This window comes from Apteryx rowi, unplaced genomic scaffold (assembly GCF_003343035.1).
Source record: "Apteryx rowi isolate R43461 unplaced genomic scaffold, aptRow1 scaffold_46, whole genome shotgun sequence".
Taxonomy (NCBI): domain Eukaryota; kingdom Metazoa; phylum Chordata; class Aves; order Apterygiformes; family Apterygidae; genus Apteryx; species Apteryx rowi.
The window spans coordinates 473198-500467 of NW_020450716.1; the positions used below are offsets into that span (position 1 = coordinate 473198).

At 36.5% G+C, this 27270-nt stretch overlaps 1 protein-coding gene across 5 annotated transcripts in view; it reads left to right on the forward strand.

The window, feature by feature from the left end:
• HLCS (holocarboxylase synthetase) overlaps nucleotides 1-26012 on the forward strand; it is a 132277-nt gene extending 106265 nt beyond the window's left edge. The window contains exons 7-13 of one of the 5 annotated variants that reach the window (XR_003255480.1): nucleotides 12012-12079; nucleotides 13084-13244; nucleotides 16660-16774; nucleotides 20170-20383; nucleotides 20892-23254; nucleotides 24006-24092; nucleotides 24761-26012. Coding sequence is in view for 2 of the 5 variants with exons in the window: in XM_026077677.1 (XP_025933462.1) it covers nucleotides 12012-12079; nucleotides 13084-13244; nucleotides 16660-16774; nucleotides 20170-20383; nucleotides 20892-21063 (730 nt within the window). In the remaining 3 variants the exon portion in view is untranslated. Of the gene's footprint in view, nucleotides 1-12011; nucleotides 12080-13083; nucleotides 13245-16659; nucleotides 16775-20169; nucleotides 20384-20891; nucleotides 23665-24005 lie in introns of those variants that run through there. The other 4 variants (XR_003255479.1, XR_003255481.1, XM_026077677.1 and 1 more) reach the window with 4 other exon arrangements.
• Nucleotides 26013-27270: the final 1258 nt, after the last annotated feature.

Sequence of the window (27270 nt, forward strand, 5' to 3'; positions counted from 1 at the left end):
AAGTCTGAAAGCTGGTTATGACCTGTTGGAGCTTGCTTTATCCAAAATCAGTCACTGTTTACGATATAGAGTTGCCTATTGCATGAGAGCTGCTCAGGCTGGTGAAATTGCTCTGACTTTTCCAGAAATCCCAATGCTTTGCCTAGAAAAGGTATGTTAGCATCTGATTCTCAGAAAAGGGGGAAAAGTACTTCATTAAAACCACCTTGTTACATTGTTTTGGCAAGACCAAAAGCCAAATTAGTGAATGATATTCACTTACATAACTCACAGATCCATACAGGACTGGATATACTGACCACAGTTTTATTAGCAAGGTATTTAACACAGTTTGTTCTCCATAGCTCAGCTTAGCACTCAGAGAAGGTGAAAAGCAGTTCCCTAAAATCACTTCCTTTATCTAGACCAATATACCAGTTATTTAATTGCTCATCGCTTTTTCTTAAAATGCAGGAATTTAAGGTGCTACAGCCAATGCTCCTGTTTTAACTGTGCCACAAAGACACATTTAATTGACTTGCTTGTTTCCATTTCTGCTGTACGTGTTGTTAGAACTATGCTGTCTCTCGGTGGTTGTCCTTATCTTAGTCATGCTTTAATTTCATCTTCTTTGTGCAAAGTAGGTGGCTTCTAAAGGCTTACTGAAAATGATGGTTATTGATCTCAGCATCACAGATCTTATTTTCATTATCAAAAGTACATGTTCAAGAAGATTCTTTCTGTTTTTCTAATTTCACTTAAACAATGTTCATACGTATTGCTGTTGCATGTGACCTTAGCGGTGACGCTGCTTCACTTACTAGGCCAGACTGCTAAGGTTTCACATCTCTCTAGGCCTCGGTACAACTCAGTCATTTCATTAATAATGTGGATGACAGAATTGAGGGTGTGCTTATTCAGACTAAAGTCAGCAGGGAGGAGCTGTCAGGTTATAGGAATGTCGGATTCACATTCTAAACAATGGCCTAAAATAAATGGAATGCAATTCCTTATGAGTAACTGTGACACAGAGTAGTAATCAGATGCAAAAACATTAAATGAAAATTGGGTGGTTGGATATCAGTTTTCAAGAGGGGTTCTGGATGTATAAATCAGGAATTAAATATGGGTCCAAAAGTCTTATTGTTGTAACAAAAGATGAGGACTGAGACCAAAATTCATACAAAACTGCTTAAAAAGAGTGTTACATGTAAAATGTATGGAGTAATCCTTCCAGTTATGCTCAATACTGGGAAAGCTGAACTGGAGTTACTGATCCAGTTTTCAGCAGCAGGATTCAGAGGTGTAGATTTACTGGCAACCGTACAAAGCAGAGGAAGCAGAATAATTCAGGTTCTAGGAGACATGACTCCTTAGGTGAGGAGAAGGGGGTATAAAAGAACTATGTTGCTGTCATCAAGAGAAGACAAGACTGAGGTAATAAAACGTTTACTCAGGTAAAAGGTCCCTTACAGAAAGGAAAGGAACAAGCATTTCTACATTTTTACCAGCTATAGGACAATGCTTTAATGGAAAAATACATGTGTGGTAATTTTTTCTTTAAAAATTGCTAAAGAAATGTAATTTGCCTAAGAAAACTGTAGCTTCTCCAATATTGTAAGTTTTTAAGAAAGGTCTAGACAGTGTTCCACCAGGCATAAAAGAGGAAGGGAAGAAGACTTAGCGCTTGCCGTTCCTTCCAAGCCTCTTCTCTGTGACTGTGGTGTAGAACTGTGTCTTAGACTTACTCTGTAGCTGTCAGCATTGACTTGTTACTATGGTAGGGTTTCAGCTTGCTTTCTTCCATGCAGCTGTGACTTATTTTGTCATGATTACCAATCTGGGTACTAGGAGATACCCTCCTGTTGGTGTGGTGGATTTTTACATTGCACAAATATGCTAACCACTGATTTTTTTTCTTCCACATTTGCATTCATTTCTAACTGTAGAGCATGTTTGCAGAGTACCACTATGTCCTTTCTGATGCTTCCCATTTAAGCCATTCTTCCCAGTCCATTTTGTCCTTCTCCAGAGCCAGGGAATTGTTTTTTACAGATGATCCTGCCCTTAGAAAAAACCTTATTGTTTCATTTAAAATGAAATACCACCATGTCTGTCTCACAATTTCTGCTTACTTAGTGCTAAGTACAGCAAACCCTCATAGTATCGTATAACTAAACCTCCAAGTCTTCCACCTTCTTTTTGATCCTTGCTTCTCTTGCCCAGGATCTGAATGGTTCTGCTGTTTCACTTACTCGCCTGGAACACCTCTGCTAAGGCTTCGCGTCTGACTAAGCTTCAGTACAACTCAATCCAAGTATCAGTGTCTACTGAACTCCTGTTTGCAGAAACATACTGGCAAAGCTAAATGAGAAAATTTGTTTTCTGGGCCTGCATTTTGCTTTCAAGTTACACCTTGATATCTGAAGAATGCACACAAAAAATTAGGTGCTGCAGGGAGCCCACAGGTCTGTCAGGAGGTTCAGTAATGATTTATGACCTGTTTCAACTGTTCCTGGATGACAGCCTGYGTATCGATTACATATCTGACAAACAAATGCAAGTAATGGTATGTGATCAAACACACCCACTTGAGAGCCAGTAACAGACACCAGGGCTGCTGCTGAGATCCCAGCTGTTGAGATACTGCAACAGAATAACACTGCAGTAGAGATGGGGGGAGAGGGAAAAATTTCAGAGGGTGAGCCATCCTGCGGTTTTCTTTGGTTTTCATTCAAGAAAGTTGAAATACTGCTTATAGAGACACTCAGTTTGAATTGGACGCGTTATATTTGTCCATATTCACAAGTAATACCTGAGTGTACTAAGGTAACGCAAGAATGAAAGGCATTTTTTCTTGTTAGTATATTTGACAACATTTGGTATGCTTGGACTTTGTCATCTGCTCTGTGCAAAGATCAGTGATTGTTGCCCGGAAAAGGGGTAAAATGCCAAGATCCAAGCAGTGATTCACTTGGGGACCTACTTGGTTTCTTGCCCCTTAGCAATTGCTGCCTGCATAGCAGGCGTGAACCAGATACATGACTGAGGAATGATTGTGCCACCCTCCACTCTGGGAACTAACTGCTCTGTGATTCAATTCAGGGTTCTCTCCACCCATTCATCCACCTCGCACGACCATCAGTGTTTGTGTCTATGTGATTGCCTTAATTTGGGCTTTCCTTTGAACTTACAGAATTAGGATGTGCTTTGCTTGCCTTTGAAAAAGTCAAAATAACAGGGCTGCAAGGGGACCTTGGGATTTTTTGCTACCAGTTCTGACAAAGAGAATCGACTGTTTCAGGATTTAAATATCAGCTACATTTTGTGTTGAGTCTGTGGTTTAGTCTACATGACGATGACTGTTTCTGGAGTCTACAGAGGATGCTGTGGCCAGTGTAAAGTAACTTCCTTATTTTGAAATTCGTTCTTAATCACCCATGAAATTAACTATTGGAGTCTGCCTTCAAGTTTGCACAGTCTAATAGTAGGGGTTTTAAAAATATTTAACAACATATTTGGAAACAGAACTTTTCTGTTCTTTATTTATATGTTTCTGGATGTTGGCTCTTGCATGAGAAAAGTGCTGTATGCTTTAATACTGAATTTAGAAATCTTGTGGTTTCTATTGGCACTATGAGGGAGCAGCTAGTATGAGACTCTGGTACTCGATGAGAGCATTTTTGTGTTTTAATAATTAGACGCATGAATACAGTGCCAACTGAGTTCAGCTATTGTATTTATTGCCCCTTTTTTATCCACCATAAAAAAGCAATATTTTTTCTGGATTACTATCTCTAACATGATCTGCAATTTGAAATCAGACAAGAGCTGAAGTATTGTTAGATCTTTCTTCACACAGGYGACAAGAAAGTGAAGAAAAATTCTGTTCAGGGATGTTGAAGTGTAATATTTTGGATTTATAACCACCCAGCTAAATGTTTGATTTCGAGTCAGCAATAAATGGCATGTGCATGTAGGACTTCTATGCCTCATGAAAGTGCTAGTGAAGRTGCCCCATCTTGTTACTCCTGTTGGTAGGCGAGAGTCCTAATCCAGAATGCATCTCCTGTGATGCCTTGCATGGCTTTACAGAGGGGAATCACAAGTCTGATGGCAAATGGAACTTGTCAACAGAACCTTAGTCGTCAGGGGAAAATCGACACATGTGAAACCCTAATTGTGCTACTGTGGATATTTCAGAGTTGAAATGATTCAAAACTTAAGCATTTCCATCTATTTGAAGAAACTGATATGTTGGACTAGGTTGAAAATACCCAAAAAAGTGTTATTTTAAATTTTTGTAATGAAAAATGAGTGTTTCAAGCAAATTAATTCCTCCATCTCTTACAGAATACTGGCTTTTCTAAATCTGTAATTTCTGTGAAAAATTGTGTATCTGGAAAGCATTTGACTAGGTCTAATTATGCTTTTTAAAAAATAATAGTTTAACATTATTAGCTAAAGCAAAAAATTTCAAATGACAGCTAAAGTTTTAGACCTAAATAGCCATTTTTCGAAGAATTCACAGAAATGTGTCTCTCATTGGAATGCTTTTTCTTTAAACAAAATTGTATTATTTTTCCTCTCTATTACATTAAATTTCTGCTTTTGCATTAATCTTTTACATTATACTTAAGACATTTCTAGATGCTATACATCTAGGGTTTTTAATAGAGTAGGAACAAAACTTACATTATTCCTGTCAGTGGGAGTTCTCTTATTAAATTATGACAGCTTATTGACATCTTCAGAAGAAATACATTACTTTTAATTTGTTTTGCACAATGAAAAACTGTTGGTAATATTTTTTTCAAAGATTTTATATTCCATGGTACTTAATACCATTTTCAAAGATTTTTATTCCATGGTACTTAATGGGAAAAAAGACACAAATAATATAGTTCTGCTTTACCTGACAGTTTATGAAGCTGTAGTTGTTTTATAATGGTTATAACACCTGGACAAAATTATGAAGATTTGACTTAATGCCAAATAATGTGTCAAATTACCATCCACATGACTATGCATGTAACATACATTGTGTAGGGTAGCACATATCATAGAAAATAAGAATATGAGCAGGCATTCTGAACTTACAAGAAGTTCTCTGTGTATTTTTAAATTACGTTAATTTTAGACTGGCTGATAGTCTTCCATACTGTTGTCAAAAGTATGTGATTTATTTTTCATGTATAATGTTCATCTAAATCATAGCTTTACTCTTCAGCAAAATTAGAAACGTACAAGTAGCAAAATGTGGAAAAAACTTATAAATTGATACTTGATGAGGGGCATATGAAAATTTAAAACACAGGCTCGGGTGCTTTTGGCTAATGAGAAGAGAGGTAACTGAGAAATTTGTTTGAAATTTAAAAAAAAGAAAATTATTTTTCATTTAGCATTGAATTAGGAAGACTAGAAATGTACTACATCCATAGGTTTTTAGCAGCAACCACGTTATCAGCATAAACCTACCAGGGCCTAAATTTGGAGCACAATATAGTTGCAGACATAAAAAAGGCAAATCATAGAGAAAAAGTTAAATGCTGTCAGAATATTTTCTTTAGTGTAAAGTAGTTCTGTGATTTTAAGTATAATTGTTTTTGATGCAACTTTGAGTAATAAAGGGGTAAAGGAAAAATTGTGACCGGAAGGCAAATAAGTGTTATAATTAATTTTGTAGGTCTTCTACAGTTAGCAGACAATGGATTTCTGATGAAGTGTTTTATTTTTTTCCAGTTTTTTTTTTCCCCCAGTTTTTTCSAGAATAACTTCACCCACTTCTATGGTGGAACATGGCAACTATTTAACACCACACGTGATTTAAGACAGGAAATGAAGGATTGTCTAAGTAAATTGCAGAGAAAATTTCGTAAGGAAATGTAATTACCCAGGCTAGAATTTGGCCAGAATACAAAGTTGAAATCTCTGTGTATGCAAAAAGTTCTCTGTTTATTTTTTTATCTGAAAGGTGACTTTAAATAAAGATTGTATGAATTCAGAACTGATTGCTGTGGATTACTTTCGAGAGCCTAACACTTGAGATTCATCATACTATAGTAAATTAGTGAAGCCAGTGCTAATTTGAAACAAATTTGCCACCTACTGAAATGCTGTCTTTTCTTGGTGTACGGTGTGGGGTTAAGGTTTCCCTCTCTGACAGTGGCCAAGCTTGTACATTCTTATCTAATACAGTGTGATAAAATTACAGTTAAAAGTGACATAGCTACAGGCTGCATTGATCTGTATTTTTTAAATTTCTTTATAGCATCTGTAGCTTGCTTTACTTTGGACAAGAGTAGTTCAACCTGTTTTTGATCAATATGTTTATAGCTTTTTATTCCACTCTGAGGATTCTGTTCTTAACATGTTATGATAAATATGTTTCACTGCATTCCAGTAGCTATTCTGTTTCCTAAATCTTGGCATTGGAGTTCATTTTTAATGAAATCTGTTTCATTTCCATTCCTTCTATGTTAACTTTTCAATGTGCTTCAGGTAGCTTTTTCAAGTAAAGAAAGGTCATGAATTGAAGATTACTTTTTAAAGGAAAAAAAAATTAAATTGTTCAGAATGGTAGGGTTTTTTTTCATTTCAAATTAAAAACTGAAGCAACTCGAAGTCCTAAACTCGCCTCACATCTCTCTTGGAAACTCCATCCTTTACTGTAACTTTGTGGTCTTAATGATATTCACAGAGCAGCTGATTTACTGAATAAAGAAGTTCTTTAAGTTTTGAGTTTTGGAACATTACCAGTGTGTCTGAACCCAGGTTTCAAATTTTACTGGCATTTTGTTGGCAAACCAATTTTTTGGAGTCCTTTCTTATTTGGGTATGTTTCCTGACACCTTTGGCTGTATGGTACTGTGTTTTAAAATTCTCTTTTTCTTTTTTTAAGAGGAAAAGCCTATAAACATATACAAAGAATTAATTATAAAATAGCTGGTATAAAAATAGAGAGACAAGAAAATTACCAGCTGAAAAATACAGTGAGCAGAAAAAATGAGCATTTAATGGTAGAGTTATACACTGTCTGTTCTGCAGCCCTGATTCTCAAAGTAATTCCACAAGCAAAACGTGTACTATTCTGAGGCCATAATATGGTAATTTAAATCCAGCATAAATACATGCATTGTAAGAAAGAAGTGGTTTGGTCTTCCCTTCTGTGCAGTGGCTCCTTGTTCCTGTTGCTTCCCTTTTGCCAACAGCAGTGTTCATTTATGGTAAGTCAGATTAGAGAATTGATCCAGCTGAAAACTAGCTCACATGACTTCACCCTTACTTACAGTCTTGCTGTATGTTGCAATTTAATWAAAAAAAAAAAAAAGTTTATGAAATCAGGACCTAAAGCTGAAACTATATGCTTGTTAATGCCATATTCTCCAAGATTAGCCAAACCAGGCAACTAGCCAATTGCTATAGCTATAAATTGCTAACCTTTATCATTCATAGTATAATACCATGCTGAAAATGTCACGACTAATATAGTACAATCTTCTTTTTCTAGTTTTTACTGAAGTAAGGTACAAGAAACTGGCAGTCCAAGGTTCCAGTGTGTTTCATAGTTGTGCACAAGTCTGCAACATTGTAATCACTTGTGCTTTTTTTCAGTGATGTAGGACATTAATATATCCAAAGAGTTTAAAGAGAACTTGATACTAAATGATCCTTTCAGCAGTAGTGTTGCTATAGGGAAAGCCACTATAAAGTGAAAAAAGCTATGAATTTTTGCAATAGAACAGAGGAGTGTATTCATGTAATAGTGTTTTCTGGCACATATATTGCCTGCTGGATATAGGCAAAATTATAACAGTGCAGAGCAGTAAGATTCATATCACTTAAATAAGCCTCAGTAGGATTAACAGTTTAGGTGTTCTTCTACCTGTCTCAACTGTGGGAGTCAATCTTTTGGGAGCCTTCAGTTTACTTAGGAAGTCAGTGATTAGGGCACGGAAAAAGGAAGAGGGATAAAATTAAGTATTAATTGAGGCTAGCAAGAGAGTATGAAAATGACTTTAATCTAGAGTTCTACTCGGGACAGGGGATTCCAGTAAATAGCCCGGTTTCCAGGCTAAATTGCTAATTTAGGAATTAATTGCTAATGGCTAATAGCTGCCAATTTCAACCAACTTAAAGSACAGCTAGAAACATCAACAATACCAAGTTTCTGTACATTTCTTAGAACCATAGTGTCACTCAGGTTGGAAGGGATACCTGGAGGTTTCTAGTTCAACCTCTTGCTTAAAGCAGGGTCAACAGCGAATTCAGACCAGGTTGCTCAGGGCTTTGTCCAGTCAGGTCTTGAAAATCTCCAAGGCCAGAGATACTCCAGAGCCTCTCTGGGCATCCTATTTCAATGCTTAATTATCCTCATAGTTTTATGTCACTTGCAAACTTGATTAAAGTGCATGCTATCTCCTCCTACAGGTCACTGGTAAAGATATTAAACAGGATAGGTGTTGGGATAAAACTCTGAGAAGCTCGGATTGTAACAAGCCTCCAGGCAGAAGCTTCTCAGTCTTCTGTTCCATAGAAGACTGCCATATGTTTGAGCTACTCGTTCAGCTATCCATGTTCTCTTGGAAACAGGTTTACAGGTAGAAAAGAGAGATCTGAATCAGTGCTCCCACTAAGAAAAAGCTGCCATGTGGACTTAGGAGTTACCTGCTCTGTTTGGCCAGCTGGCCAATCTTCACGTGCCTCCTGGCCCTTCTGCACACACTGCTTGAAGTCAGCCACAGCATCGTGTAGCTTGAGGGTTATGAAAAGGAAAGGGAGGACTGTGGGGGCTTAAGGAAACATATTAGTAGGTACACTGCTCATTTCCAAACTGGGCGTAATGGATTATAGCTATGGATATAAAGTAGTAAAGCAAGAATTCAGGCCTCCTTCTTGTCCAGAATAGTATAAGAAACAGATCAAGGGGCATGTTCCTTTCCATTTGATTAAAAATACATAGTTTTGTTTTTATGTTGTTTTTATAATATTGTCTGTAAATAGTAATTGTAAGCAATGTATTTGAGGGTGAGATTTTCAGACAAGAAACTTGGAGCAAAGGGAGAAATCTGTTCATAACTTACCCTCTTGTGCCCAGGTATTTTAACAACTGGAATGTTATGCTGCCTCTTGTAATACCTCTGCAATACTGTAACACAGCAGGATGCATTAATGAGRGTTTCAACCTTAAACCCACAACATCAATGAAATTTATAGTTGTCAGGCCGTTAACATTATTCAAACATAGTTTTTGTGGTTTCAATTCCCATTTTATGTTCATGTAGGAAGAAAAGTCATTGTGTTGACTAGCTATGAAGACAGATTCCTCCTTGGACTTGAAATTTCTATAAACCAATTAAGTATTGTTTATTACTCTTGACAGCATTCATAGTGGGCATTACAGGGTTTTTTTTGTATTTGTATAAAAAACACTGCTAGAATCTCTCTCTTAATATTTCAACTGCTTTAATATTCTTGAGCACTAGAAGTGCCTTTCTCATGTTTTGGAAAATACCACAAAAATGTTCAAAGCAGAGAAGAAAAAAATATATAAAAATCCAAATATCTTTTTCTAGAATTGTAAGTGCTGTCTAATATTCCACCTGATGAGAAAATTTTTCATGTTTTCCTACTCTTGTATCTCAGTGCGGTCTTCTGACTTAACTTGTAGAGCAAGATGGTTGAAGAGCATAGAAAAGCACAGAGAATTTGTTGAAGGCAAAGATTTAAGAAAAAAATATGGTGAACATAGTGATTAAGTCACTCTGTAGTAAACTAAAATAGTTAAATCTGCAACTGATTAAGCTGAAAGAAAAGAAGGGAAGTCAATATGTAAAAAAGTGCACATAAAGTGCTCTTTCTGGTAAGGAAAATACAATTTGTTTCTTCTAGAAACAAACAAGCACACAAAATTTACAATGTTTAGAAGTTGTTTTTTTTTATTATCTTAGGCTTTGTGGTAATTCCAGAGGAATCTTAGGAAGTAGTAAAAATAATCTCTCTCTTGCTCTATCAGCCTGGGTATTAGCAACTTCCCCGTGTTGTGTCCATCTTAAAGAATTTCTCCGTGGCTCTTAAAAGTGCAAACTCTGTGTTCAATATGTTGTTCGCTGCTGCCAAGCCTCCAATAGCTACAGTCATGTGCTCTGTTAATCATATCTCTTTGGTCTGGAAGCCTGTCTTTTGGTTTCATAATTCCTTTTTTTCCCGCTCTCGTTATTTTCCTCCCATCATTGCAGCACATGACTTTTTTTTTTTTTTTTTTTTGCCTATTTAACAACAAATATGAATGGAGGAGCAACAGATATCCGCATATGTTGACAAAGCCTGTAATCTCTTTGTAACCATGCTTCCAAACTTAAATTAGATTTCCATGTTGTGATACCATGAACTTGGTGCCATAACTGAAGACTTGCTGTTCCCAGAAGACAGTATTGAAGCCACATGGGCATAAAGAACTACTTAGGATTTTCTGCTGGGTCCCAGCATAAGTTGAGGTGTACTTTTAATGTTAAAGGTTGATGGTAAATAGATGATCCTAGTTTCAATGAGTAATTCATAGTGTCCAAAGGAAAGAATTATTGAGCTATATTTCATGTGAAATGGAAGGGGACTGGCAAAGAGATCTTCTGGCTCTTGCTCTTTGAAAACGTCTCTTGCTGATTCTGTAATAATGTGGGAAAACATCTGTTGGGCTTTTCCTAGGATTGGGTTGTTAAGTTTTCTATCAGCTGTGGTTCACATATTTGTAATCAGTGAAGGCATTTCTGACCCCATCTTTGTTTGGGCCCTGAAATAAGCAACCGTTTTGACCATTAACGGAGCGAGTCTGCCATTTGAAAGGTATTCTGAGACTTTGGGGATCCTACTTGTGTCTCGCTCCTGATGTAGCCCCAACAGTTGAGAGAGGCTGTCTTTTCACACTGTGAAGTAGGGGAGAGGAACAGTCCCTTCACTTTTTGCCCGCCTAAACATTTGTGTGCAGGCAGCGGTAGAAGGACACTTCTCCTCGCAGCTGATCCCTTCTGCTCAGTGACACTTGCCTGGCTTCAGAACCTGGCACACCTTCCGCCTGCATCTGAAACTTGGAGGCAATAGATCTGAGTGATACGCTGCTGATTCGGATAGCACTTATCTCCAAGGCAAGACCACTTTTATATGAATGAGCAACACTGTATTTGTGCCCCTGTTAGAAGTGGGGGTTTAGCCTGTAAATCACTTCCCGGGTTTACCTTGCTGGCGACATCTTGAATATCTGTTTTATCTATTGTTAAATAACTCTTCACAAAAATGCAAAATGAAGAAGGATCATGGTACAGTTCAGATCTGTGTAAAAGTGGCTTGAACCAAGTTCTCACAGTAGTGTGTATTTTTTTTTTTTTAGTCTAGCATTGACTCATTTGGTGGTGTTAAAGTACACTTTCTACTTATCCCCAGAGGAAAGTTAGTATTCTTTTGAGTGAAACTATTTTAAAAGCAGAACACAAACCTAAAATAAGTCAGTGTTCTCTAGAGCTCTCAGAAGGTGTAGATTTATTTACTGTAGTTAAATCATAATTAGTTCTCAGGGGATAGTGTATCTTTTAAACTGCTTTATTGCCACCATATTGGTTTTCCAAATAATCAGAAACTGCTGCTGTTATATTCTGTAGTATGAACAAAAATTTGCTCTAAGTAGAAACAAATGTCTAGAATTGCTAGTTGTCACTTACTGAAGATAGTGACATACAAAAAATAAGCACTTCAAGAAAATGTGAAGAAATACAAAACTTACGTTTTCAGAAGGCACCTTAAATGAACTACAGTTAGAACATTTTTCCAGCATAATAGATATAGCAATGTTTTACTTGATAATTTTTCAGTTAATTTTTTTTTAATATTCAAATGCTTTTTGATCAAGAATAAACATTAACTGATAATGGATAAATGGTAATATAATGTTATGTAAAATATTACCTTATATTTAAACATAGATTTTCATGAATATAGCTCAATGTTCCAGCTGATAAGCTCTTTTTTTTTTAATTTGGCAGGTTAATGTTCAAGTTGCCTGAGGAGATGGGTTTAATAGCAATTGCTGTTCGACAAACACAAGGGAAAGGTCAGTATATTTCCTTCTAGTGCTAATAAATCCATCTTAAACATATGAAATAGGACATTTTAGCATCGCATAGCTGTGTTAAAGATACATTATGAGTATTTTCAATATAATCTATTGGATAGCAGTGGCCTCTTCTCCCACTTAAACTGTGGATTCAAACTTGAAACCTAAGTTATTAGAGACCAAAGTAAGCATTTTTAGGATGTTAGGTGGCTTTTGCAGAAATGATTTAGCAGGCTTCTAGTTTCTGCCAGAAAGTCTCTCCAGTCATGGAAGCTGCCATCACTACATTTAGTGTAATACAAATCAGACCTCCAAATCAAAACTCCTTGTTGACTTAACTGGAACAAGACTGGGTCTTGACTTGCTCTGAGCTGGAGGTCGCTTGCATCTATAGGACTGTCTTGAACTGTCCTGTGGGCTTTCACAATCTTTTGCAGATAAGTACAAGCAGTTTGTGCCTGATTTCCAGGAAGATGCTAGCTCAGATTTAAAAGCCATGCTAATTTTATTAGAATAACACAGTGCGCAACCTACTGGCTCTTCTGAGCACAGCTCTACGTGAAAATGCTTGCCTGGCTTTTGGTTCAGATCTAGCTTATGTCCTGTTGAGTCACAATGTGGACAGATTTGTAGATACACACAAAGTAGCTTCACAAAGATACTTAAAAACACTTTAAAACACTTAAAAACAAAGCAAATTTTTTGAAACATGTATGTTACAGAATACCAGGAAAATCCTGGAAGCAAGTCATTCATGATGTTTTAAGAAAATGAGTAGCAGGGTGCACATTAAAAACCTGCCTTTTTTTTAAAGGAAAAGCTTTGCACTTTAACCATTTTTCTTTCAAAATTAGTTTGGAAACTTTACAGGACTTACTGTAGATTCTCAGATGGATACCATTGAATCTAAYGCTTTTGTTATTGTCTACATTAACAAAGTGAAAATATTTATACATATTTTCTTTCTTGTGTTGAAGTTAACTTTTTTCCCCCCTCCACAGGTCGTGGTGGAAATGTTTGGCTCAGTCCCGTGGGCTGTGCGCTATCCACTTTACATATCACCATTCCTCTCTATTCCAACCTGGGCCAGAGAATCCCTTTCATTCAACATCTAGTGTCCTTGGCAGTGGTAGAATCAGTTAGATCAATACCAGGATATGAGGTATCTTGTTTTAATTTATGTCAAAATTCCTGTTTCCATTTCCATTAAATGTAGATTTTAACTCGATATGTTGAATGACCGAATGCATAATGTAGTTCTTCAGCACTAATACAGTGGTAAACAATAGTGGTAAATTTAATCTTCATACTTAGTTGTTTATGTATATTAAGAGATCTAGTGTACATACGGTGAATACTGTATCCTATCGAGCTGGTTAAGAATACTACACTCATTTCACTCATAATCTGATGAAACTTAAGACTCCATCTTCAGCAGTAAAGACAGTTTAATTTTGGTTTGTGTAACAATTGAGTTAATTTGTTTTGATTTTTGAAAGAGCTGAGGAAAAGGGAGGAGGGAAAATGAATAAAACTGACAAATCCTTTTCTGTTCTTTTTTTTTTGGTAGTGCTGTTTCAGTGGTCACTTTATTCCTTTTAAAGAATTTTTCCAACCCTTGTTTAAGGTTGAAAACTGATTTCTAAAGCAAGAAGTTAGGAGTATTGCTCTCAAGAGGGAATCAGGTGTCCTGTCATCAGTATTAAAATGAAGAACCAGTCTTCTTCTTCACCTCATATATCTCCTTTTTAATGTTACCATTTCCTAATATTTGCTAACTATAAAACTTTGGTATTTTACAGAAGTAGTTAACTAAAGCATATGTTTCCTATATTACACAAAATCAATGACTTATACACATTTACACATGAACTTTATTATAGTGGCACCCAGTAGCTTTGCTGTAGTTTAGGGTCTGTCAGCCTTTCTATTAAAACCTTCTAACTTCAGTTCTTCATGACTTGACTATAAAAACAGAATGCTTCAGGCTAAAATTTGCAATATAAAATATTTGGCTAGGAGTGAATAATTTAACTATTTAAAATAGAAGGGACAGAGGACTTAGTTGTATAAAATATGAGAGTCTAACTGAGGGAAGGAGTTAATTTATGAATTGAGGTGTTTTTGCTTCTGTGTGCCTACCCTGGTGTACTGTGGCTTTTTTTATTTTATTCCATTCAAGAGGAAAAAATGTGACTGACATACTAAATATTAATATAAAAATAGTATGTATCAGTAATACATGTCCTGGGGTCTACCAAACTTATTTTGATACTTGCTATCTTTCCAGTAGTTTGTTATGACCAAGACAAAGCTATTGAATCTGTTTTACAATAGAGAAACACACATTAAAAATTCTTCTAGCAATCGTCTCAGAGGATATTTGAAAGGACCRAATTCTGCTGTTAGTGATCACAAAGGTAAATGAAACCGATATATGGTTATTGATAATTTTCCCATCACCCTAGGCTTGGAAAGAAGAAGGTCTTCTGGGTCATTGTTGAGAAGTCTTTTTTTCTTTTCTTTTTTTCTGCGATAAGAAAGGAAATCAAATCCTAGAGAAGGGTTAAAACAATGTTCAGGTCTGGACTCAAATTTATGTTAAAGCAAGGAAACTCAAAGATTTATCTGAAACTCAATGCCTAAATTTCCCCTTTACACCTGGGTAATGCAGAGCTTTTCTTTATCTCAGATGAGCATACATGGCATACAAACTGCAGTAGCTGGAAACTATGGGCTGTTACAGCTGAGGTTTCATTCTTAGCTCCGAATTTCCATACCTCCATGGGCGTAGGTCAGAACCTGAATATTACTTTAACATACTTTAATGTGGTTTATTATGCTCAAAGTCCATTTCAGGATTTCCATACAAAAGCATCAGATGCATGTGTCTTCGTTTATCAGCCAGTCGTCATTTGTAAGTCTTCTGTCATTAATGTTCAAATTCTAAATAGGCTGTAGCTGAGGCCCTTGAGCACTGCTCTGGATTCTCAACGAGAAAATCGGATGGTTCAATAGTAAGCTTTGTTTGCAGATGTTAGTGCTATGAATGCAAGCAGGCCTTATATCCAGAGGACTTTTTGCTTTCCCATTCTGAGAACAAGAAAAATCTCTCTCTAGTAAGCAAAAGTAAGAACATGCTCCGTTCTCATTGTATTTTGTAACCTTCTCATAATTTCTTTGACACACTGAGAGTTGTGCAATACCTTATCTTGTCACTCTGTTTTGTGGCAAACAACTCAGGTCACTGCTGCGAAGGTTATGGCATGAAAATACCTGATTGACTTGGTTCTTCTCCATGCTTGCTAGTCACTTCATTTGCAGTTCTAAGTGTCTGGTGTCTTAGAGGTGTATGTTTTTCCTTAAATACGATCTACTGAAGATATAGCGATTAATCTGCAGAAAGAATAGTGACCTCTCCTTTGGGTGCCTCCAGAGGATCTCTTAACACTGAGAATGCTGTTTAACTGCGAGATAGTTTGTATGTCTCAAGAGTCCTCTGTAAATGCTTTTGCAGTGTGAAGAGTCAAGTTGTTTTCCGTAATGAATATGAATTGGTGATACGCGCTTGGAGTTCTTTGATAGCAAAATCGGTTAGGGTTTCCTGTCACTGTGTGTATAATGGACTCCTCTCTGGCCTTTAAATCTGTCAGGAAAGTAGCCATGGACCCAGGTGCAGTTTTCACACATCCTGTAAAGGGATTTCATAATCTACAATAGGGGGAAATGCAACTCTTGTAGTCCTGGAGCACCTCCCATAATTTGCCTCTTGGGATACAGTCATATGCAGTTTTTCAAACTCCAGGAAGCACATTTGCTTTCTTTTTGTGTTTAAGTAGCTGGTGCAAAGTTCAGTTCAGTTCTGTGGTTTCAACAAAAACCTCTCTATTGCCCTGGAATGGTGTCATACAGCACAGTTTATGTTTCCAGCTCCACGGTGTTGCTTGAGCATAGCTGCCGAAAGCGTGAGTATTTTTAGGACGTTTGTGGAGTATTTACATAGTTGTGAACTGGAATTTCTCCTGTCTGCTGAATTTCCTTTCTGAAATTCAAGATGTCATTGTCTCCGTGTCTGGTTCCTGCAAGGGTGCTCACATACAGCGTTGCTGTTATTGTGAACTTACTCTGATTGTTTATCAGATCCATAATTRCTGCCACAGTTTTCATTTTTCTTGAATATATCTTTTCAAATCCTTAGTAGGCACTCATGAATGAATTAAATGAATTCTACAAAACCTTACAGTTTTGAGATGGAAGTCTCTAATAAGTATCTCGGTCCCTCTTTTGGTTGCTCTAAGCTATTATTATCTACAATAATTGGTTTTTTACTAGATACTCACTTTTCTCTGACAGCTGCCAGCTCCATAGTAAACCATGTAACCATGTAACCGTGATTTGGTCAGTAATGCTTGGGGAACACTTACATAGGTTCTTATTATGAAGAGCTGGCAGTATCACATTTGGTGTGGCAAAGAGGTACAGAAAATATAGAATATAAAGTGATGAATAAGCCATGTTCTTATAGGCAATATCAGAGAGCAGAGTGTTTCTAAATGTATGTGTTCTTGGTTTTTTAGGATATAGAACTGCGAGTAAAATGGCCAAATGATATTTACTACAGCGATCTTATGAAGCTTGGCGGAGTTCTGGTAAACTCTACACTTACTGAAACAACATTTCATATACTTATTGGTAAATGTCTACTTTCAAGCTTTTTTATACTGCTTTTTCTAAAGATATTTGTCATTAATGTCTTTATGAGTTCAAATGATAAGGACAAGAACAAATAATGACAAAGGCCTGAGGAAATAAAGCACAATATTAAATCAAAAGAAAGCACAAACAGTAAATGTCTTAATTCCTCATAATAATTCCATATGCTTGACAAGGAGAACCTAAATGCAAGCATCTGGGTTGGTGTAGTAGGCTTCAAAGAAAAAGAAAAGCACTACATACATGTTACTGATGTTTTCATTTCTCCTTTGGTCCTTTTTTAATTTGTTCATAGCTTATTTCTGGTGCTATCTTTCCAAAAATTGGAATATTGCTAGCGAAGCAGCAGTGAAATAATGATTTGATTACTTAGTCACTCTCTCTCTAGTTCTCGGAAAAAGTAAAATTTGCAAGGTCGTTGAGAAGGCTGAGGGAGCAAGGAAAGATGATCTGTTTGTTCATTTATTTGGATTTTTTTGAAGATGAAGAGTCTGCCCAGAAGGCTAATTCCAAAAAGATAGCAAGGCCAGTCTCAAAAAGACTGTGCATGTATTTTCCAGCTGGTCCCAGTGCTAAAACAGGGAAAGATGTTCGAGTGCACAAATAAGTATTGACATGTTTCTATCATTGTTCTGCCTTTTTCAAGTCTGATAAACAGCCTGCTATTTGGTAAGGAATATTTTTCCCTTAACCAGCAGCAGGCACAGATCTGCCACACGTGCTCAGAAACCTGCCACAGGAAGCTCTAGGGCCTGGTCCCCCCAAATAATTATCTGTGTTATGTCTAAAAAAAATAAATGAAAGTTCCTTACCAAGTCTAGAAGGTTAAACAAGAAGCTGATAGTACTTGTTTTGCACTTGAACATAGCACGGTATATAAGTAGATTATCTTGCAAAGAGAGTGTGGACAAGATACGGTTTCTGTCAAGATGGTGTAAATTTTAAGGCTCAAACAAGCAAAACAGCTGAAGTAGTCATCACCTTCTTCTATGAAACATTCTCAGCCATTAAATTTTCTGTTTAATTGTTATATCCCTATTTTTAAAATAATCTACAAGTGCAGCATGGAAGTTGCACAGAGACACTTAGAGTCCCTCTGTGCCCTTTTAGGCATTTACTGCTTCCATATGCTTTTTCCAGAGCCTGTTGTAACCTGAGTTTATCACAGGGTAACACAAGAAAAGCAAAAATGGCTCAAAAAATAGTTCACCTGATCAAATATCTATCTGCATATTGTATCTTGGCTTTGGACCTAGAGTTGTATAGCACAAACACCAAAATATTCAAATTCAAGTGGATACTTACTCTTTGTATTCTCTCTAATGTCCATAGGAGTCATCTTGGTGAGGTTAGGTCTGAGGTATATACAAAGACATACATTTATTTTCATCAACGTACTTGCTGTTGGTAGCTTCTAAGATTGAAAGTTTTTTGTCACATATTACTCCAAGGATCTTTTCCATCCTTTCAGTGATGGTGTTGAGCGTAGTAGTGGGTGATTCATAACATCTAACAGCTCTTGTGTTAGTTATAGCAATGAGATCAAACTTCCACAACTGGAAAAATGAGTCAGATGCACCATCCACTTTCTACAGTCATGCAGATTCCTCTCCTAGACCTCGCAGGTGCTGGGCAGTCAGAAAGGCATCTGCCTTTTCACCTTATCGTGTGTTGCAGGCTTTGCAGATGATGCAGTTTCTGTAGTGACAGGGTTATCAAGACTGTCTGCTCATGCCTTGTCTTCTTTTAAAAGACACATACTTTCAAACTTTTWAAAAGATTTTTTTTTTTAAGATCTTAATTATTGGGGGACTTCCAGAGGAAGAGTTCATTAATGCAGATTCGGAAAGGACCTAAGTAGCCGAACGTAAGTGGAATGTAAGGGACAGAGCCTACATACTCGACCTACAAAAGCTCTGCCCACCTCCTCAGGTAGCTAGAGACATGTCTGTTCAATGTAGTGGAGAACAGTGCACAGATGCTCAAGCTAATGAAAATTGTGCTAGCCCTAGAACTGGAAGATGTAGAGCCACATCAACGGTGCTAAATGTGCATTTTTCACTCTTCTCCAGTAGGCAATGCAACAAGGCCCTAAGGGTCTTGAGCACTTAATATTTTTCTAATTAACTCTCGGCGGTTTTGCCATGATGCTACAGCCCGCAGGTGGGCTCAAAGGCCACCTAACACACCCTGACAGCACAAAGCGCAGCATAATGACCGCCGTCATTCTTTCTTCACTTGCTCTGTATTGGAGTGTGAACAGTGGAGTTGTGATCTGTTAGCATGGCACTTTCTTTCTTCCAGTTAATTTCCTTTGTCTCTTTCTGATAATGCGCTTCCCCTGATTTCAGTGGAACTGATATATTGGCATTGATATCACTGTGGCTTTCTCTGTAGGCTTTATCTGATGAGTTAAAAATGAAAAACTCCTTTTCACTGAAGAGAACCTTCTCATAATTAATATGAATTAATTCTCTGTATGAATAGTCTCATTAATACCAAATTTACAAAACAGTCCATGTGGATCTTCCTGCAGAGGAAGGTGTGGTATGTCTGAACCTGATTGACAGAGCTGGTGTTTTATCCAAAATGTCTGAGGTCAAACAGATAATACAGTATATTTCTTTATATCCCTCAAAGCCTGTTTCAGCAGACTGCAAAAAAGGCCCCAAGAGCCATATTTAAATAAGAAAGGCGTTTCGCCAACATTATTCTAGCTGGAGAAATCTCAGTGAGAGACTTGAGGCTTCTAAAGGATATGCTGTGGTAAAATAGATTAAGCAAACTGGAGCCTTACTCCGCAAACTTAAATCTTCTAGGCTTTTCACAGCAAGACAAACAAGGCTTGTGAGCTGGGTAAAAAGGGTTAATTTTCAGAAAATGAAATCAGCTAGCTGTAGTAAACAGAAAGGTCTCTTAATTAGATTTTAGACTGAAAGATAAAACTCCATCTCAGAATATGGTCAGTGATTTGCTCTCAAATAGCTAATTACCTATCAGCAAATGAAAAGTTTTCCCACTTCGATGTTGCCAACCAACATGTAACCAACATGCAAGTTACCAGTTATCTTCTTCCAAAACTTCACTGGTAGGATGGTGTTTTGTTGAAAGGACTGCACTGGTTTTGCTTCTACAATTCTGAGGAAGCATTTTAAGGACAAGAAACACACAAAATCTGGACTGTGATTTGTAATTATGCTTTTAGGAAGGTTCAGACATGTAAGAGAGCGAAGAAAAATATTTACTGGAAATATCCTTAGTGATCATTGCATCAACTAGTTGAAAAAAGTACTAACTTTTTAATGGTAAAAAATATTCACATTTACAGAAGAATGAACATTTTCTATCCTGTTCTTTTGATTTGTCTTCCTCAGGCTTTGGATTTAATGTGAATAACAGCAACCCCACCATATGCATCAATGATCTCATCACAAAATACAATAAGGAAGAGGGGACACAACTGAAGGCTTTAACTGCAGACTGTCTTATTGCAAGAACTGTAACTGTACTAGAGAGGCTAATAGATATTTTTCAGGAGAAAGGGCCCAATGGAGTTCTTCACCGTTACTACAAGTACTGGGTACACAGGTAAGTGTAATTTTCTGTTCTTTTCTAACTTTCTTTTAAGAAAGTTGGAAATAACTCATAGATATTTTGTCTTTCATTGTGAATATTCTGTGAGATTGCCTTCAGAAGCAGTGACTTAATTAAAATATATTCCTAAGTAGGATGTAATTTTGTAGGGGTGAATAAAAATAGCACATAGTAAAATTAACGTGCCAGCATAGGTTAAAGAATGTTTCTAGGTATTTCACATGTATCAGCTTGAAACAAAGGGAATTGAGAGTGATTTGTGTAGCTAATGATGGAGTTGCTGTATTCATGTCTTTACAAAAAAGTAGACAATTTGGATTAACCGTTAATTCTGCAGAAAGAAATTAAAGCAGGAAATAAAACATGCTCTTGAAAAACCAAAAGAACCAGTGAAATGAGAAATAAAAGTATTCTGCTAGACAGTAGTCCTCTACACTATTTTTAGTTGTTTGTGCAGTCTCATCCAATTAACCCATAACTGCCCGGTTCTCTTTATTTGCAGTGGTAAGCAAGTCCGTCTCCACAGTGAGGAGGGCCCACTTGCGTGGATAGTCGGGATAGATGACTGTGGATTTCTTCAAGTTCATGAAGAAGGCAAAGGCATAGAGTCTGTGCACCCAGATGGCAACTCTTTTGACATGCTGAAAAACCTCATAATCCCAAAGCATTCATAGTCCTCGGAGTTGACAGTGCAAAAGGCAGCTCCTTAGTATTTGGCACCATGCAGCTAAACTTGCTTAAAGATGGGAAGGGTAGCTTATGGCTTGATAGGTTTTTTTTCTTCTCATTTCTGATATCTCTGTTCTTTGACACAGATAACGTCAACAGTTTAAGAAAAGGTAATTACCTCATTGCTGAAGACCTTTATTCTTCCATAGTAATTTAAAAAAACATTTACCTTGCAGTTCTTTGTAAGCATCTGTTCTTTAACAGGAATCTGATTGCAAAGGAATACTTTGCAATGAACAGAACTTACTGTTCATTTGCGCACTGTATTTAAGAAACTGAAGTGTAGCTAAATGTTTCATTTTCAAAATGTGTCTGTGTGTTTTTATTGTGTTTTAGCACAATGCAGTACAATCTTTAATTTTTTTTCTATATTTTTTCTTAAGTAAATTCTGTTTTATGAGTTGTCCATGGTGGACTGGAAAGAGCTCATCATATATTTCCGAATTACTGGGCTTAACATTCTCTTTTTTCAGATTCAGGTCTAAGAAAAAAAAATCTTTAGAGCCTTGCTAATTTGGTTCTTCTCCATGTGGGCCTGTATAACAGCTTTCCATCCCATGGTTTGATCTCAGGTCTGCACCTCTGTCCTGGCTGCTGTGTGTGTTTGGGGAGTTTTCAGTCAGCACCTAAGAACTGTGGTTATTTATACAAATTTATTTGTACTGTGCTGTTCTTAGTCAATTGGATCTGAATAAATCATCTCACATCTCCTTTGAATCATAGTCTTCCAAGAGGCTTTAGCCCCTTTAAGAATTGCCCACTGGAGGTTGTAACTGGTGTATCACTTGATTGCAATGCCCTTACCCAGGTTTTTGTAGGTTCCCCAGTCAGGGGAGGGCAGAGTAATGGCTGAGAATTCACTAGTAATTCTGCTGTAATAGTAGTGAGGTTAAGAGATTAAAACAAGAGAAAATGCGCTGCTTTCAAGATCCCTGCCATAAAAAAACACTACAGTGGAAAAGACAAAGCATGTAGTTACCTGTGTCAGTTCTCTTCCGTTGTTGCGGTTTTCACGCTGTATCCCAAAGCAGGGCAGCTGGTCATGCCGCTGGCCATTAGAGGCAAGAGCTTTAACATCTCCTGACCGGAGAAGAGGCTGCTCTTTGGGCTGCTGCACACTTTGGGGTGGGGATACCAGGCTGGCCCTGCCTGGAAAGCGTCACCACGTGGTCAAGCGCGAGCTTCCGCGGGACAGGCGGCTCGTTGGGTTTTTCTCCCGGGGAAAGTGAATTCACAGCAACACACTCGTCACCAGAGCGCTGACTTCACACAATTCTCCACAAACGAAAGGTGCATCGTAGGCATGATGTGGGCAGCTTCGTTTCGGTTGTTATCATTACCTTGTCCCCACAGAAGGTGGAACGGCCAAATTGGTCTCCACAAAACACTTGTGTCTGCTAGCCAGAAATGAGTTGTTAAGCTAAAGTTCACCTCATAAACAACCTGGACATGTTAGTGGATTGTTTCTGTTACAAAGTCAAGAAGTCTTAAAGCGAGGAAGCTAGTCTGTAATGGTAATTTAGAGTAATCCTTACATACTGGGGTTTAGGCAATTTGGCAGCAAGAAAGAAATTGAGTTGTTCCTATTATAGATAGGATTTTAGGCTCCATATGACAGTATGTTTCTGTATATGCCTGGTTGACTCTCCCCTGCAGTTTCCTTGTCCCCGGTGGTCTGCAGCATACAAGACTGTGCAGCAACATTTCATAGACATTTGTGGTGAAGCGTAAACAGCTGTTAATTGGCTTAGTTAAAATAATATGCATGAACACCCATTTTTGCTTTTTCCCACCAGATACTGATGAAAAGGAAAATGTATTTTAATTTCAAAACTGCTTTGGGCTGTTAATTTTTGGCAGCTACCTTTATTTCAGAGTCAAATATTGATGCATGTTATAATCAAATGAAACTTGAGTCTGTGTTAATAAAGTTTAAATACAAAGAAGACCCTGTTTTTGTATATCGGAAAAAGTAGAAGAGGAAAAAATAGAAAAGAAATGAAGACACACAAGGAAGATATGCAGAAGGGTACATATATCTTCCTTGTACAGTTTCACTTCTTTTCTTCTTTTACCTTCAAACAGCTTATGAGCAATGCATGCTGCTGCTGGTCAGCTGTGGAAAGCATAGTTCAGGTATGTTTTTTTCCCCACCACAGAGTTTTAAGAAGTTTTAGATCTGTGTCTCAATCTGAAATGTGCAGCTGAAACTCTCTGTTTTGGTACAGTAGGATATGCCTGTAGGAAAGACCTTTGCTTTCACTCAGCTTCCAGATAGAGTGATGAGTGCCTGTACAGATGTCTTTTAATGACCAGGTCATGCATCAGGTTTTGATTTGTATTGTTTTCTTAAAACATGCTCTCCCTGTGCTAGGGACAGGTACAGTAGAAGGATGATGGGGAAGAAATGATAAAACATGCCCTTGTGTAAGGGCAAAATGGAGTACCTGCAAAACTTTTACTTGGCTGTCAGTGTCTGAACAGCAGGCCAATTTATTTTTTTAATAGTAAAATGCTGCAATCTTTCATAGCTGCTATCTTTCCTTTTTGAATTTCTTCATAGCCTTTTTAATGAAAAGCATATTTTATTCTTATTTTAAACTGTAAGATTATTCTGAAAAAATTTGCATTGGAAAAAAATTTAGCATTTTATTTCCTTTCTGTAAATGAGAACTGGACGTGTGGACATTTTAAGTGTGGACATGTCAGAGCATAGCTAGATGGTGTATACCACTTTTGCCTTTACACTTGTTAGTGGCCTATCCTTGTGTGTATAAAACTACCTATTGGAGAGGAAAGAACCTCGAGTTGGATGAAACATTTGTTAGAAACCTGACTTTTGTTTCAGATGTACCAAAGAACTTTACAAAGAAAATTCCTGTTTTAGACAGAACAGCTGAAGAAGGTCATTCTGACTAGCAGCTGTCAATGTCAAGAAAGCCAATGAACCTTCTTATACCACACTCACCTTAAGGTATATGGGGAAGACAGCCAGTAATCTTACTCTTTTTGTGCCAAACTTGGCACACCCAGGAAGTCACAACATTTTGCTATGAAAATCATTTTTATTGCTATTCTTTAAGTAAGACAGACAAATGTGGTGCAGAACAGTCTCTGGACATAGCTATGGAGAATCAGACAACTCCAGACCCAGAAGTAATGCACTGAAAATTTTTAATTTTATTAAAATGTCTAAATTAGTAAAACACCTCTTTCATTGTGAGGCTGTCATGTCTTAAACTATTTTCTTGATGAAGTGCTTTCAAAGATCATCTACCATGGCGCCCATATTTCTGTGACTTCAGTTTTTACAAATTGTGAAATTATCTATAGAAATTGTTTATTGATAGGAAAACTCCTGCAGAGCATGCAGGGTGCATTGGCTTGTGTCTGCATTCAGAAAAATTAAGCAGGTTGTGTCCAGACAGAACCAATGCAGTTTCCAAAAATTCAAAAAAGTTTATTATAATATACTTAAATTTAAGAGTTCAAGCTGTACATCTTATGACTATTAAAATGTTTTATAAGACTTCAGAGCATTTTTAAATATATACCTAGCAAATATAATATATTTCAAGGGCTGTTATCTGGAAATAGTATTAAAGCATTTAATACAACTTTTATTTCTTTGCTCTAATTCAGCTGCAAGACTTCGGCAGTCTTGAAAAAAGTCCTCTCTACAACTACTTGGGAATATATGATAGCTATGTAAAAAAAATTTGAAATGCAGCTTGATATCTGGCATGAAAACAATTTGTGCTACAGAGAGTTGATTCCTGGGGGGAGCTGGTTTGATAGCAGCATTTGCATGCATAAGTTATTGTCGTGATGCATATCACTGCTCAGACACCAAAGAAATTAATGTAGACTGCGGTAAGAACAGAGAACAAAAATGATGGCATTCAGCAGACTGTGGTCATGCAATAAACAATACAGAAAAAAGAACTGCCGTGAAGAACCGTAAACTGATCTTGTGTTTGGACATCTTGCATTGGCATGTTTCATTAGTGACTCTGGGTTATTATCAGTCCTCCAAGACTATTCCTTTAAAATGTAATGTGGCTAAAATAGAATAAATTAAATCCTTGTATTTTATAGTACATAAACTGTCAAATATCTTATTACAAATTAAATAAATTTTCAAAATACAACATCTATTATTCTTACTGAAACTTTATGTTTTATATTTAAGAAGAAATCAAACTCATTATTCCTTTGGCTACAGGATTTTATTAATATTTTAACAGTTTTGTTTTACATAATAAATAAGCAAAAATGCTTTACATTTTTAGGGAATACATATATAATTCTGAGCATTAATAGGTTGGTTGTTTTGCGTGCTTTTTCACCTACATTTGCCAAATAGCTCATACCTGCATCATATAAAAAAAGCAAAATCTAATGTTCAGGAAAAAAATGGAATGATAAGTTTTTCTCTGTGTTTTTTTTTGAAGTAAAACTGAAAGGTTGAAAAAATACTTAGTGTCATGTTTTGTGATTTTTAGAGAAATACCATATTCTGGCAGGTATCCCATTCATAAAAATAGCATTTTCATTTTACCTCAGTGATATATTCTCGGAATTTAAACCTATCGTCCACTGTGCTTAATTTCATTAAATTACTTAAATAACTTTTTTGAAACTTCAGAGCTACTGTGATCTRGGGAGAAGTCTGTTACCTTATCACCTTATTTACATTGCAGAGTTTCTGTTAATAGGATAAAAACTTTGAGACATCAATACAAGATTAATGTTTCCAACTTTACTTCTTAGAAAAATTTTCTTTCTCTTTCTCTCTCTCTCTCTCTGTCCATATCGTTTACTTACTATGCCTAAACTCCCCTAAGATTTAATATCCTATCAAGTCACATGATAAAGGTATCTGTGGCTCAAATAAGTATGGTAGAGAGAAATGAGGTTACTTTTCATAACGTATTCCAATTCACACTCCACTTACATGACATAATTTTTTCCAATTATTAAAAACATTGCTGCTGTCAATGGCTGTACCACATGCTGCATTAAGTGTATACTAGGAACATCTGTAGTTTAACTGACTAAAAGTCTATGTCTGAACTCATGTTTTTCTCTTAATATAATTTACTCACATTCCAGATGTGAATATGCAGTTGGTGTTTCTATTTTGGAATGGCAGGAAAAATGTTTCACACACTTTTTTAATCACAAATCTTTTCTGAARCCTACTCTGTATTATCATATGTGAATGCATAACTGATTCATTATTTCCTAACCGGGAAAATTCATGTATCTGAATATCGTATACTATAAAACATCTGTGGGAGAATGATGGAACACCTCCTTTACTCATGTTCATTGGATAAAGCCTGAAAGTGTGAATAACAAGGTAGACACCGGAAAATATTTTGTGGTATTTTACTGAAAAATATCAGTGACATTTTTTAACTGAAGCCAAATTTGTATGTTCCTGAAAACATGTTTTTATAATGAGTCGTACTTACAAGAACAGAAAAATACACCAGACTGACTTTGTCTTTGTGTGCAGCAATACCACTAATAAAGCATAAAGAAAAGTGTAGTATGAAAGAGTCATGCATCAGGTTTCTTTTTAATGATGCAGACAATGTCAGTTAGTCCTTTATAGGGCATGTTCTTAATTTAACAAAATTAACATACGAGTCTTAGCATAATTGTATCTTTTAAGAAGTAAGTAAGTCAGGTCCATTTACTAGTAACACTGGTTGGGAAGGCTATTAAAGGCACTGTAAAACAGTTCTGCGTCTCATCGTTTCAATTTTTTAAAGTCAGAATGATAATAAATTCACTCATAACATTTCTTTAGATCTGCTACCTTCTCTAGCTTTAGAAGAACCATAGAGTGCAATTATACTGAATATGTTGGTTTGGTTTTGCCTTGTTAAAAATTCAGTATTCTGGTAATGGATGAGTAGGTATTTTTGTTGATACTTATCCTGAAAGATACCTTTGTGGCTTTTTTAGCAAATGAAAAAGTCAGACAACTATGAACTTCCAAGTGTATTGTATCAATTTTACTTCATAATAGTTTTTCTGTTAGCCTTTTAATTGGAAGCAATAAAAATACTGAAAACTATTTCAAATATATGTTTTAAAAGCATTTGTTTACTCATAACAATAAATATTCATACATGCAA